Below are 16,042 nucleotides of genomic sequence, written 5' to 3' on the forward strand. Positions count from 1 at the left end.
TCGTGTTACGCCCAGGCCATGGTTCGGGGCGTGACAGGGAGGAGGCGCATTCTCTTTTCTCGATGCTATCCAATTATTATACCACAATACCGCCACATCTCGGAGTCTATACAATGCCAACTCCACGGATTCAGTCTCGGAGGCATGAATAATCCTCAAGGTTCTCAACATCTCATCAATAAAGCCTTAAGGGTCTTCATCCGGCTTTGACCCGAAAAACTCCGGAGGATTCAAACTTATAAAGTCACGGGTTCTGGTACTAGCTGCCCGATCACTTGAACTCACATTCTGCCGCTGTGCCTGGGCAGAAACCAACTGTGTCAATAAATGAATGGCCTCGGTCACTTGTTGACCCGAAGCAACCGGTGGAGGAACTGGAACTGAAGCTCCTCTTTGTTCTTCCACATTAGGCGGGGTGGAGGAAGTATTAAATGGGGCCTCATTTTGTGACTCGCCCTCTTCTACATTCATTGGCGTCTCTCTTTCTACCCGTCTTTTCATCATAGTCTTGCCCTTCTGGGAGGCTATAGCTTTTCCCTTTGGTGGCATTTTCTGAAATCACAACACACTATTAAGAGGGGAAAATCTTACAACACAACTCTATCGCACGATCTCTTAAGATGAAAGATGGTCATTTTTTCTAAATTCCATGTAGCCTCTTTTTTATTAGTGTGGCGTGCAATACAACATAAACAAGACTCTACTAGACACGGCTCGTAGACACTTCCTAGGACTGAACTGCTCTGATACCACTTTTGTCACGACCCGACTAGGGGTCGCGACGGGTACCCGGGGCTAACCACCGAGCACCCCTCATTTCCTTACTCATCATATTTATTAAACACTTCTTTACCATTCATATACTCATAATCATAAGACAACCGTTTTTCATTTGAAAACATAATTGATTTTATATACATGAGTCCTAGGCTATCAAAATAATAATACATATAAATACACAATCATAGCATCGTGAGACCATACTACCCACACATGCGTATCTACGAGCCTCTACTAAAATACTAACATATGGACGGGACATGACCCCGTCGTGCCAAAAATACATATACATATATATATACACGCAAAAGAATGAACCAAGTAGCACCTCCGGAACAATGGAGTGCTCTCTAGTCAGCTGACAGCTCCTACGAGTCAGGATCGAGCTCACATCCCTGTCTACCTGTGGGCATGAACACAGCATCCAAAGAAAACGGACGTCAGTACGAACATTATACTGAGTATGTAAGACATGAATGAAATAAGCATAGTAGAAGAATCATAAACCATAGGAGAAGGATATAACCTGCACGAGTTCTATAGATGAGTATATTTCATACATATATCGTATATTTACATAATCATGGAAGATGTATCATCATAGCACACATATCATCACATCACCATCATCATCGTTAACCCGCGTCCGGGTAACCATAATATGTCGCCCACTAGTTGTGTCATGTCCGGCCCTCTAGGCACGGTGAAATCATAAGCAGCCCGCATTAGCGGTGACATGTCCGGCCATCTAGGCACGGTGTAATCATAAGCAGCCCGCATTAGCAGTGACATGTCCAGTCATCTAGGCACGGTGTAAACACATCGTCATATAACCATCGTAATTCAACATTTTCATACATAACATAGACATACTATAAACTTACATTATTGATCATGTCATAGACATATCATAACTTAGCATCATTATACATTTATCATTAAAGACATACATTAGAATTTGTAGGCAACTATGGCTATGTCGGGGTGACATAACGTCGTGAACCCCCGATTATATTATGGAGTAATCATCAACATCACATCTCACCTTGAAGGAACTAACAATTTAAGGTGAGTGTACGCAAAGAGAAGCATCGATGAAAACATACTTAGAATTATTAGTTTCATGGACATCTTATAATACTCTAGGATTCCTCATACTTATACTCATCATCATCATTATCATGCTCGTATCATATTTCCTTTCTTAACCCTGTGCATAGGTAGCTTTGTATATTCATGGATTTATAGTCTCCGTCGTATAGGATGATCATGGAAAATTAGGAAGATTCATGCCTTAGAAGGAAAGGATTAGTCTTACATACCTTTGTCGTTTAACTACTCTATTGCTTGCTCGTTCTGCTTTAATGCTCACGTTTTTACCTTCAAGAGAAATCGCACTAACATTAACTAAGCGATTATAAGAACGTGCATACTAAAGCTAAAGAAAATTGGGCAACATTTCCTTTGTTCATACAACTTTCCCCATATTCTATATCAACTCCCAAACATTGATAACAACGTTCACAATATCACAAGCAACAATCATCATTCACCCATATTATCCACATTTCGTAATTTCACTCCCATTTCTCCATAATCATGGTCATAATTTATTATTTCATTTTCTCGCATGTAATACTTATTCCATGTTCTAAATGTCATTCATAACATACTTATAATCACAACATTCCAATAATCATGATTCACCCCAAATTACCACTCAACCATGACACTATTCACTCATTCATGACCCATTTCATATATCCTCTACAATCCATGTGTTTCAACTTTCAAGTACTTTAAATGGAGTACCCCCGATTACATTATGGAGTGATCATAATCATCATATCTCACCTTGAAGGTACTAGCATTATAAGGTGAGTGTACACAATGAACAACATTGATGGATCATACTTAGGATCATTAACTTCATGGAACATCATATCTTGCTTTAGAATTCTTTAGGTTTAAACTCATCATCATCATTATCATGCTCGTAACGTATCTTTTACCTTTATCTCATATGAAGCCCCTTTTATGAAAATAGACACATAATTTTCCGGAATGTAAGAAAGTCATGGAAAAATTGGAGAATTCATGCCATGGAGTCATGCCTTAGAAAGAAGGGAGTGCCTTACATACCTTTTCGTTTAGCTACTCTATCGCTTGAACGTTCTCCTCCAATGTTCTCGTCTCTACCTTCAAGAGGGTTTGTACTAAAATTAGATAATCGACAACTTAGGTATACTTGACTAAAGTTAGAGAAAATTGGGAAGCATCTCCTTTGTTTATACAACTTTCTCCATATCATATATCAACTCCCAAACGTCTATAATAACATTCACAATATCATAAGAAATAATCTTCATTCACCAACATTATCCAAATTTCCCAATTTCACTTCAAATCATCCATAACTATGGTCATAGCACACTATTACATTCACTCATATATATATATATATATATATATATATATATATATATATATATATATATATATATATATAATATTTATCCCATGTTCTTAATGTCATTTATAACATAATTATAATCACAATATATCAAGAATCATGATTCATTCTAAGCTACTACTCAAAAATGTCACTATTCTCACATTCATGACCCATTTTCTATCTCCTCCTACAATCCAAGTCTTTCAACCTCTCAATACTTTAAACAACATGGAATGATCATAAAACTTACCTTTGATAGTGTGGAATGGGCTTTGAGTGGAAACACTTCACTTGAGCAAAATGTTAGTTCCACTTCCAATGAGATTTCTTGCCTTGGATGAACCCTAGTGAGTTTCTTGCACTTGATTCTCTTGGTTTGATAAAGTTGATCATGAGTTTCTCTTGAATTCTTGTGAGAGAAATGTGGAGAATATTCTAGATAGTTCTTGAGAGAAGGGGAATGAAAAATGAAATGAGATTAAATGAACTTGGGTCCCCTTTTATTAACTTAAAATCTGTCCCGCTTTGGTTTCACAAACAAACATACGGTCTGTATAATATATATGGATGTGTGATCGTATCTATGATCCAGTGAAGGCTCCAATTCTGGGCAGATTATATAGCCTAGTATACGGCCAGTACATTTTATACGGTCCGTATGTTGGACCGTATAATGCTCAGTTTTCCAAAACTTGTTCTCGTTGACTCGTTTGATTTCCAATCCTTATGGAACCTTCTTAACACTTGTTTAACACCTCATTAACAATCTAAGGGACCTTATAACTCTTCTTTAAGACATCATTAAGCCATCATTAATTTGGTACTTTGTGAATCCTTTCCGATACACAACGTATACCTCGCCTTTCTTGACGAACTTTCTTCTCTTACCTCGAATGTCTTTGAAATCTCAATTAGAATCATTAAATACTATTTCTTACTTATTGAAACATCGTACACTTCGTGCCCTTCATTAGTCCATTCACTGTACATCAACGGGAAATTTTCCGAGGTGTAACACATAAGTTGGTAGATATTTTTAATAATTACGCCCAACAATCATTTACCGATTTCATTAACTTCCATCAAATTTTATTTATGTCTACCAACCTCTTAATTTTGTAAAAAAAAAACCCATAGTTTAATTTTATTTATTAAACTAAAGTTTGATCAATTGATGTTATATTTTTAGAAAGGTCTTCTAGTATTAATTTTGAGCCGGTTGTTATGAATTAGCGTATTAATTTTGTTATGAACTATGACTTGCTCATTTGGTAAGATTGTATAAGAATTGAGAATGTCTTGATAGTTTTCACAAATTGTGGGGTTTTTATGTCTATAAGAGAAAATACTCCTTAAAATATCCAAATTTACATGTCAAACCATGGTTTCAAACTATGTCCAAACGGGGCCTAAGATATAACTAAGCAATAGTTATATTTTGATAATTTGAAGAGATCGAAGATACGATTGATATTTTAGTTCTAGACTGCTTTCTTATATGCTTAAGTGTTCCAAATAGTCGAATGATAATATGTTTCCGAATTATTCGCCAATCAAACAAGGATTTCCAAACTTAGAAGTAAATTTAGTGAGTGTTTAGCATGATATATATATATATAATTTTTTTATTTTTTTTTTACCTTGGCAGCCCTTTTGGTTTGACTACCAGTAGCTTGCATTAGATTAACTTCCTTATCTTCTTTAAGAGGACTTGAGTGATTTGAATACCAAATGTTAGAAACCAATCTCTGTTCTCTAGTAATGTTCTAGCAAGTATATGTTTAATTCCAACTTAAGTTTTCAAAAGTTTTATCTTCTCTATGTTAAAAATCCTCTATTCAGTAATGTTGTACTCTTAAATCATTGATAACAGTCATCTTCTCTAAATTGATAAATGATGGCTGAGTTAAGATACTAATTGATTTCTCCTATATTTTTGATGAATGGAAACCTGGCACAAGTCCACCGTACTCTGAAATTTTCCTCAGCATTCTGTGTTGGTCCTGAGGCTCAGGGCCGGCCAAAGGGCTAAGCCCCTCCCCAAATTTTTTTCATCCGGCATTCGGTACTCGTATTGATTTTTTTAATTAATTCGATTTCAAGATACGCAAGACTGATTAAAGAGGGAATTACTCTAGCAAGATATTTTTATTTTGAGGCATGAAGGTAAGACTTTTAGTTAAAGGAGAATGAGCCTAATTTTTATGACTTATAGGTTAATTTTTCTTTAAAAAATATGAAGCAAAAAATAAAAGGCCTCCCGTTGAACTTGACTTTAGGCCACCGTTCTTATTGAGCTGCCCAGTGAGGCCCAACATAATATTTGAATGGGTCATTTGCACTTTTTCCCTGCTTTGTGCTGGTCTTTAATTTCTGTCCCTCAAATGGACCATATGCCTAGCTGGGCATAAGTTTTTTAAGGGTTCGGACATATAAATTCCATTTGAAGGACAACTTTAAACCAGCCCATTTCAAGGCCAAACCGTGCAATTTCTTCTACAATCAGTGTCCCCCCCTAGACCTACGAGCTACGAACATAAAAAAGGAGAGATTGGGCTCATAACGTAGCAGCAGCAGATTGACGACGTAGCAGCAATGGGTCAATCCCAACTAGTTTCTTCTTTTCTGTATTTCACTTATTAATTGTAACAACGTTACTAACTTCTTTACTTTATCCTTCTTTCCCAAGTCAGATGTAAACCCAAAGCAGAGCAGGAAAACTTTATGTTAATAGTTTTGAATACGAAACGTTTTATTTCATAAATGGATTTACAATGTCAAGAGTAGATTAATTCATATTGCCGGTTATCATAAGTTACACTGAGTTTTGAATCCTTTTCTTAGTTATAGATGGATTCCCGAAGTGGATTAGTTTAAACTGATTTGAAAAACCCACTGCTTTCTAACTTAAAAAGAGATTTGATTTCAAACTCGTGCAACTTAAATGATGTTTTGAATTTAGACAAATTTGGGCTAAAGACTCGAGACTATTTTTCTAGACACAGCTGTGGATCAAAGATTTTCATTAACGGGTTCAAAATATGGTAATAATATCTGAGATGGTTACTCAATTATAACTAGTTCACTTAAAAAGTCAGTCAACTTTATTTTCAAATCACAAAGTCACTCAACAATGACTAGTTTACTCAAAAAATTACTCAATTTTGTTTTCTAACCAGAAAGTCACTCAACTATTGATATTTCATCTACAGAATCATCCAACCTATTTAAGTGATTTTTTTAATTAAATGTTTTTGACGTTAATGTTTTACTTAAAGCCATAATCATAATTATAAGAAATAACAAAAAGTATCAATTTTAACTATTTTATTGACCCACCCATCCCATTAAAAATATATTGACAAAGACCTTTTATTTTACCATCATTCCCTTCTAATTTCTCTTTTAACAAAAATTAAAAGAAGAAAAAATACGAAGTCTCGGAATCAACGAGAAAATTAAATGCATATTGGAATGAGAAAATTAGTGAATGAAAAAAGGAACGAAAGCGTAGATTTGATTCAACATCATGTTATTTTCCTTGCTTACACTGGTTAATTGCTTAGGTTCACATCTTACTGTTTGATATCAGAAATTTTTGGTCAATGATGGAGGCTTTGTGATTTCCCCTCCAATATATCCATTTTCATAATTTATTTTAATTTTTTGCGGTCATGTATTTTTTCTTGTTAATTGTCAGACTTTGTATTGCTTCTTCTTTTAATTCTTGTTAGAGAAATTAGGAGGGAATGAAGGTAAAATAAAAGATCTTGGTCAATATATTTTTAATGGGTCGAGTCAATAAAATGGTTAAAATAGGTACTTTTTTATTTCTGACAATTTTGGCTTTAAATAAAAAATTTATGTCAATAAATTTAATTAAAAATTATTTAAATAGGTTAGGGGTGACTTTGTAAGTGAAACACCAATAGTTGAGTGACTTTGTGATTAGAAAAAAAAAGTTAGTGACTATTTGTGTGTACTTACTAGCCATAGTTTAGTGACTTTGTGGTTAGAAAACAAATTTGAGTGACTTTTTGAGTGAACTAATCATAGTTGAGTGACTTTATAGTTAAAAAACAAAGTTAAGTGACTTTCTGAGTGAACTAGTCATAGATGAGTCTGAGATATTATCCTTCAAAATATGAGTAAGTAAACACACGAAGAAGTCAAGAGCTGAGATTAAGCATATATACTATATATATATATATATATATATATATATATATATATATAATAAGTCTTGTATATACAGTATAATTTCCCCCTAAAGGGTTTAGATGAACCCCTTTGCTCTTACCTGGCTCCGTCCCCGGACGTGAGGTCCAAAAATAGTTTGGACCAAGGAAGAACCTTTTCAACACTACTGCTCTCTTCTTTAGAAACAGATTTCATTTTATTAATTAAGGTTTTAATAACCTTCTTTGAAAATGAGTTTCCTAATTGCCTAAACAAATTATTAGGTGGCCATTTTGTATTCTTCCACAAATAACCAATAACCAATAACAAATAATTAAGTTATTGGAACGTTTTTAATCGAGTTTGAAACCGGGTCATAACAATAACTATGACAAAAAAATGGCAAATTCCATATATTTGTATCATATAACGTTCACAAAAATAAATTTAAATAATCATATGTGAGGTTCGATTCAGGGCATATCAATTACTCCCTAACAGCAGCAACTTAGAGAAGAAACTTTTCATTACTCAAACAAGGAAACTAGAGCAAAACATGGTTGGTTGTTTGGATCGACATCATATAGAATTTGCTAGTACGTTCAGTTCACAGATTAAAACTCTTAATTGATTATTAAGTTGTACACATTCAGATCAAACTTCTTTCAGTTTATTTTCAGGGGAGTTCTTGAGTATGTCCAACTCACAACACTAGATATGATTATGCCTCAATTTATGCTAGAAGACTTCAAAGATTAGTGAAGGAAACAGGAGGTCAATTTGCAAAATTCTGTTAGCAGCATCAAGCTTTCTCTTCTACATCCAAGTAAAATTGGATAATACAAAAGACGAAAAAAAAAAAGGGAACTTCCTGTAATTAAAGTAGAGCCGTTTCTCAAATATATTGAGGTATTTCCGAGTTATTTACTATGTAGTTATGCACTAATATCCTATAGAGCTATTGATTTATTTAGTCTAGACAGCCAGAATTCCGGTAGAAAATATTTGGCCATTAGCATAAGGTGAGGTTGCAATATCAGCAGATCTTGAAAAGTCAGAGCTACACTTCTCCTTTTGCTCATCCATTGCTATCTGCCTATACCGACACTCTGTGCTACAGAATGCTATCTCTCCCCTGCAATTCATTAACATGAAAAACATCATCAGCACAGTTCCAGTTCTACTTAACAAAAAAAAAAATGAACCAAACTAATTTGATAATTATCCGGAGGATAGCCAAGTTAATAAGGATTAGTGAGTTTAAAATGAGCATAATCTTAGTATATATAAAGATCTTACATCTTTTTAAAGAGATAATGATAAAAAACACAGCTGAACTATCATTTTCTTGGGAGTTTCACATCTCAATTGTAAGCTGTTTTCTTTTTTCCTATCTGAACTATCATCATCTATTTATTAGAACACACTTCAAAGTTGATTAGGCCAACTATTAGTTGTTCCTTTTTTCTACTTGAATTATCATCATCTACTCAACTATGTGTGTTTTAATACATAGGTGGTGATAGTTCTGATAGAAAAAAGAAACAACTGATAGTTGGTTTGTGAAATTTGCGAAAATGTGATAGCTCGGGTGTATTTTTTACCTTAATCTCTCTCAATTTTATGTAGTTTGAGCTGAAAGTAATTGGCTCAATTAAAATAACAAAACCCGCGCTAAATCTTTATGTGTTCACAGGGTTATAGTTTGGTCTTTAAAGAATAAGAGAGAAGAAGAAAAGGTTAAACCTGTACATAAATATGTCTTTGCCATGGAGCTTTTTGTTGCATAACTGACAGGAACTGAGGAAATCTGAATCTGGATATCTTGGAAAATCTCCAAATCTAGTTGGAGATATGTCAAAAACACTTGAACACTTCTGTTTTCTGTCAGTGGATCTTCGGTTTTCTTGTACACTTCCATTGCAATATACTCTAGTATATGACTTTTTATCTGGTCCGCGACAAGTAACTACTGTGTAGTCTTCAAAATTGTCCAAGTCTGTTGAATTCCCTGGAATTGGTATGGACTTAATCGAACTTGTGTTGTATACAGGTTTATTAACCTTGATTGCACCATCTTTATTATCATCAAGAGAAGCTACAATAGCTAATCCAACCCCACCAAAATTATTATAGGCTTTTAGACCTCTTGGTGATTGAATCTTGAAATCTAGAGGACTTCTTGGACTAGTGGGACCATATATAGTTCCCGTCCGGTTACCTGAAACTGATGAGCCGGTGATCATTCCGATCACCGGACTTGGTCTTTTGCCTATCATGATTATATGTGATTACTCTTTTTCAAGAATCATCAACAGTGGGATTGTTGAAATGGAGTTGAAAAGTTTAAGGCTTTACAAAGGTCTTTATAAGAAGAAAGCTTTGTAATGCATTTGATGGAGCTGCCCATGGTTTGATTTAAAAAACTTAAAGAGTTATGATTGCATTATTTTCCAAAAAGAAAATAGTATCGGATTACTCTATTTCACTAGTTCCATTATTAAATCACTTTACTATTTTATTATTTCTAGTCTATTTTATGTCATTATCAAGTCATGAATAGTATAACATTATTTTTCCTATCAGGATTTTTTTAAAGAATATTTTTAGTGCTTTTAATTATTAACACAATTTATGATTTATATTCTCTTTGTAAAATTTTAGATGATAATACTCTCTGTGTATACTATTTCCTCTATTTTATTCTATATGACGGTATTTGACTTGAAATGGAATTCAAAATATTTAACTTTAAACATGTCATGACATTTTGTAACTAATGTTTTTTTTTACTTTAAGTATAAATGAGAGTTTAAGATAATTTCTAGATATAAAAATGTTTCATTCATGGTTAAGAAAATAGTATCACATAAAATGAAACCGACAATATTTCATTACACATTTTTAAAGTACTTTTAATTATAAAAGCTAGTTACCATTATTGGAAAAAGAAAGCGTGTTTGTATACTTATTTCTTAAAAAAATTGTGTGTCTCATGTCACACCCCATATCTGGAGAAGCGTGGCCGGCACTCGGTGCCATACTACCCCCGAGCGAACTACTTTAAATCTGAAACTCTAGAGGAGCAGCCCTCAACTTAAGCCAATAGGGCCTATCCGCACACAGACAATACCAACGAGCCGGTAAGGACGCAATCTGGATATATTTAAACACTGGCTATCCCATCTGAACTGGGCACACACACCCAAAACATGTATACACAACTGAGCAAGTCGACGAGATTGCTATGATCGTACAAAGCCAATAGTACCCAAACAGACATATACCAGCCAACAAGGCTATCACACAGACACACTATATACAAGACTCATCTACAAGCCTCTAATGAAAGTAAAACAGTACCATGGTCGGGACAGGGCCCGAGCCTACCCATCCAATAAGTAGTCACAAAAGAAAGACCCCAAAATACCTGGCAACTCCGAACAAATGGAGCTCACTGATATCAGATCCTGCCTACTGGGAAGGTCTATTAATCGGTCTATCTGTACTTGCAGGCATGAATGCAGCGCCCTCGGCAAAAGGGACGTCAGTACGAAACAATGTACCGAGTATGTAAGGCAATAGATAACTTAAACTAAACTGAAAATGATATAATTTAGAGGCTAAAGAATGCCCTGAATATCTCTCTGATCTGTCTCATATGAAATGCAATATAATAGTATCATATATCTCACTGACCAAATGGCCAAGCAACTGTAAAATCTCACTGACCCGTCGGCCAGGCAAATTTGTCTCACTGACCCGTCCGCCATGCAATACTGTCTCACTGACCAAGAGGCCAGGCTAAATAAAATGTCTCACTAACCAAGTGGTCAGGCTAAATAAAATATCTCATTGACCAAGTGGCCAGGCTAAAGAAAAATATATGTATATAGCATGTTGTATATCTTGTGTAGACTAAAATATATGAAGATGTCAACATGTCTTTCTATAACTCTTCTACCAACAATGAACTAAGAAGCGGATAGGAATCCCTCGGAAGATACAATACCACATCTAGAAATGTTACACCTCTATGACAACTCTAAACAATAGTTCTCTTTCTTTAAGATTTGATAAGAACTTACTGTCTATGGATCATGCCAAGAAAAAGAAAGGATAGTCATTACATACCCCGTCGCTTACTTAACCACTCAACGTTTATCCTCCCCAGCTTGCAAATATTATAACTTGAAGAACTTCACTTCACACAATTTACTCCAAGCTTATCCACCACAATTTTAACTAGGAGCAAGAACACACCTCTTCCATGAACTTGCTTAGCGTTTCAACGTTTGATCTTCTTTGGAAATAGCTTGGGATGATTTGGAATGGTTATGGGTGTTTGAGAGAGCTTAGAGGTTTAGAAGGATCTGATTTTCGGTGAAAATGAGCCCCAAGGTCATGCTCCTTTTATTTATAACAAAAGAGAAAAATTCCACCGCCTCAATTTCACGGTACACACTCACGATCGTGAAAAATTTCACTGGCCGTGAAACTACTTCAGAAACTCCTCACCACTGTCACCATTTCACGGTGGCAAACTACTATTTTCACGATCAATGAAATTATTCACGGTCCGTGAAAATGGCCGTGAAGATGTCCCTACTTCTCAGATTTGTGCTCTATCAGTTGCATTGACTCTCTCAATGCATTCCATAACTCCTCATATTTGCATAGGTTATGCATTCAATAACTCCTCATATTCTAAGAGATATACATAGGTGTTACATAGGTTATGCATTCCATAACTCCTCATATTCTAGGAGATATACATCTCTCAAGTTGAACAAAGAAATCCTGTCCAAAATTTTGTCAAGTTTTCCCAAAGTTTCGACAAACTTAATTTCTTTGATCCGCTTGTTCTCCAATCCTTCCATGACTTACTGAACATGAACATAAACCCTCATAACCATAAGACAGGCATGTATAATCTCATATAACCTTGAAGATAACTCCGGTGTCCACGACTAGGACACCTAACATCTAACGAATCTCAACGTACAAAACTACGAGGTGTAACATCTCATAAAAAAACATTAATTTTTCCTTGAATAACATTTTCAAATCATTTCTTTTTTAAAATACTCCCTCGGTCTCAATTAATGTGACATACCCTTTTAAGTCTGGTCTAAAAAATGTTTTTATAATTAATAACAACTTAATTTGAAATTCTCTTTTTTAAAACTTTGTGCCTACTCAGCATAAATTGAGACAGAGGGTGTAGAAAACAAGGCTATAGACATATTCTTTTAAAATAACAAAAGCGTGGTAGAAAAACATTTTTGCGAATATTCGCAAACAAATTCACTTTGAAATTATTTTCAATTATGTCGCTTGTCAAGTGAACATATTTTATGAGGTGTCAATGTCAATGATTGAGACTTAATCCTTAGGCATGTCCCACTTCGTCGGGTACTGACACGATCACTGATTCCAGCGAGTTTTATTCGCCGGCGATGAGGGTACGTGTTGAGAGAGCAAAAGGAAAATGCCAAGACAACAATTATTGGTGAGACCACTAAATGGAGTTGTTGGACCCCACCGATTTATTTCATGTCTCTTTCTTTTAATTTTAATACAATAATAATAATAGTGGTGGGCCCTTATGCCCATTGGTGTGGGACCTACGTTTTGTAAACGATAGCAACTTGTGCTTTGAATAGTAAGGTTAAATTTATAATCTAGTGTGTAAATATAAAAGGGAGTAGGTTATAAGCAGTATTTTATAAAATGGTTGGGGAAAGGGGTTGGGGATCTAGGTATTTTTATTTAAGGAATAATTACGTGACATTGCTACTTCTAAGAGCTATTTAGGATAATAACTACTATTTGCAACAATTATATTTCGTAGTTACATTTTCATTTCGTAGCTACATGATACATTAAGCGGTCGTGCTGGAGTGGTTATTGGGTATGGGCCCTGCTCGTGTAGGTTCGAACCCAGGCGATTACATTATTTTCTTACATATTTTTCACAGCTTCTTCTTCTTTGTATGAGTGTATTTGAGTGTATTTCATCATATGTATCTCATATGTATTTGGCTCATATGTCTTGTATCTCTTACGTACTTGGGTTCTTGTCTTGTATCTGAATGTATTTTTGCTCTTGTCTTGTATGTGAATGTATTTGGCTTCATATGTATTTTGAATGTACACAGTGTATTTTGAAATTTTGTTAAAATACATTCAACTTTGCGGCGGCTCGAATACAACCAAGTACTTGTGACATCAGATAAGGTTGGATACAACTGAACAGTGTATTCAAATACTGTCAAATACAACAAAAATTTCTAATGGTAGCTACGAATTGTAAATATAAAAAGGTAGTTACAAATCAGATGCGAATCCAAAATTTCATGAGGATGGGTTCACCATTGGTTTAAGATAAGATATAAATTTTTATGGGGACATCGACTTCCTGAGCAAAAGATAATTAATTATATTTTTTTTAAGAAGTAAGTTGTTTTATAATTACAATGACATCAAAGAGATGCATGATTACAAAAGAAGAGGAAATATCCACTCTTACAAAGATAACAAAAACCTATCATAAGACTAAAAAGCTAATAAAATCCAAAAAAAAACTAAACAACCCTTCTATTACAATTGTACTCGACGAAGCTTCATCCTTTGAAAACGATCCATAATAGCATCATTGCTTATAGTTGCAAATACCTTACGCTCTATCTTACAAACTAAACAATCATTTAGAAATTCTTCACCAATGCGATTGCGTAGATCATTTTTTATGAGCTTCATTAAGGAAAATGCTCTTTCCACACTTGCAGTAGCAACAGGTAAAATCAATGTCAGCTTCACAAGTAAATAAACAAGAGACCAAGTTTGATCCAATTTTGTTTTTTCCATCACAATAGCAAGATCCTTAATCCCGGCCAACTTCATTATCCTGTTCTTGTCAAAATTAGCAAATGAATCAACGGGATTCAAACTAGCCATACCAAGGAGCAAGTCACTAGTCACAACATCAAAATGATTATTGAGCTCCTGAAGTTGCAAATCAATAACTACATAAAATACTTCCACATGAAAGTGATGTAAATATGAAACTCCGGACCTCTTACGCTTCGATCTTGGATAGTCATCATCCATTTTGGAAATCAAAATTTCATGTTTTCCACAAAATGAATAAACGTCATCCATCAAAGACTCCAATTCACTTTCTCTTATTTTTTTGCAATCTTATCTTTGCAAGGTTAAGCAACTCCATAGCATTGACGATATCTCGATCTTTCTTTTGTAAAGCTCTGTTCAATTCATTTGTAAAAAGAAACACCTTGAACATCAAATGCAAAATAAAGACAAATTCAAATTCCTGAATGTTATGCAAAAGATTTCCTGCTGCAAGTTTATCAAGCTTGAGTGGAGAATCTTCTTTCATATCTTTAAGTACATTAGCAATTGAAGAAAATATAATCATGAAATTCTCCAAGGTCTTAAAATGAGATCCCCAACGATTATCACCTGGTCGTTGGAGACCACGTTCTTGATTCAATCCTTGCCTAGTAAAAATTTCTCCAGCTTTAAGCAATTCTTCCAACTTCTCCACTTGGTGTTGTCGAAGTAATTCCCTGCGCTTAAAAGATGTTCCAATAGTATTCAATACATTAGTGACAACATAAAAGAAAATTTTCAGATCTGAGTGTTTTCTAGATAGAGCGACAAGTGCCAATTGCAATTGATGAGCAAAATAGTGAATACAATATGCAGATGGAGCATCTTGCAAAATCAAAGACTTTAGGCCATTTTTTCTCCTTGCATATTACTAGCTCCATCATAACCTTGTCCGCGTAATTTCGATAAACATAGCGAGTGATTCTCAAGTAAAGAATAAATTGCTTTCCGTAATGATCTTGCAGATGTATCACTCACATGGACAATGCCCAAAAAGCACTCTATCAACTCTCCACTTTTGTCAATGTATCGCAAGACTAGGGCCATTTGCTCTTTATGTGAGATGTCCTTTGATTCATCAACTAATATACCAAAATAATCACCATCCAAGTCTTTGATGATAGCTTTAATTGTTTCTTTATCACAAGAATCCACGATATCCTTTTGAATTGTTGAACAAATCATCATATCAATTTTTGGAGCATGTTGTAATATTACCTTTTCCACATCCGGATGGTTATTTTCGTGAAATTCCAAAAGTTCAAGAAAAAGACCTTTGTATTCGGAATCTTCACTCTCATCATGACCACAAAATGATAATCCATTTCTTAGGAGAAACCTTACCACATTAATCGAGGCATTTAATCGAATTCGATAATCACTCTTGTCTTTCTCATTGAGATTGGACAAAGAAGCTCGAATCGATTGACGTTGATTTTTCAAATCTAGCATCCTATTGAAACATTTATTATGAGTACTATTTACTTCACCAACATGTGATTTAAGTCTCGCCGGACCATGGTTCCAACTCCTAAAACCATGTATTTGGCTCATATGTCTTGTATCTCTTACGTATTTGGGTTCTTGTCTTGTAGCTGAATGTATTTTTGCTCTTGTCTTGTATGTGAATGTATTTGACTTCATATGTATTTTGAATGTACACAGTGTAGTTTGAAATTCTGTTAAAATACATTCAACTTTGCGGCGGCTCGA

The 16,042-nt window shown here is 34.7% G+C and overlaps 2 protein-coding genes across 3 annotated transcripts; both read right to left on the bottom strand.

The window, feature by feature from the left end:
* Window positions 1-8,271: 8,271 nt before the first annotated feature.
* Window positions 8,272-9,881, bottom strand: LOC132642499 (FCS-Like Zinc finger 14-like). Of its 2 annotated transcripts, none has more exons than XM_060359663.1 (2): window positions 9,167-9,881; window positions 8,272-8,549 (listed from the first exon to the last, which is right to left on the bottom strand). In XM_060359663.1, the coding sequence occupies exons 1-2, from the start codon at window positions 9,691-9,693 to the stop codon at window positions 8,390-8,392; spliced, it is 687 nt and encodes a 228-aa protein (XP_060215646.1). In that variant the 5' UTR covers window positions 9,694-9,881; the 3' UTR covers window positions 8,272-8,389. The 2 variants fall into 2 exon arrangements, with proteins under 2 accessions (XP_060215646.1, XP_060215645.1); XM_060359662.1 differs by having other exon boundaries at window positions 9,161-9,876.
* Window positions 9,882-14,591: 4,710 nt separating this feature from the next.
* On the bottom strand, window positions 14,592-15,781 carry LOC132639445 (uncharacterized). Its single transcript, XM_060355888.1, has 2 exons — window positions 15,202-15,781; window positions 14,592-15,154 (listed from the first exon to the last, which is right to left on the bottom strand). The coding sequence occupies exons 1-2, from the start codon at window positions 15,779-15,781 to the stop codon at window positions 14,592-14,594; spliced, it is 1,143 nt and encodes a 380-aa protein (XP_060211871.1).
* Between the last annotated feature and the right edge of the window lie 261 nt (window positions 15,782-16,042).

Source organism: Lycium barbarum, chromosome 5 (assembly GCF_019175385.1).
Source record: "Lycium barbarum isolate Lr01 chromosome 5, ASM1917538v2, whole genome shotgun sequence".
Lineage (NCBI taxonomy): Eukaryota > Viridiplantae > Streptophyta > Magnoliopsida > Solanales > Solanaceae > Lycium > Lycium barbarum.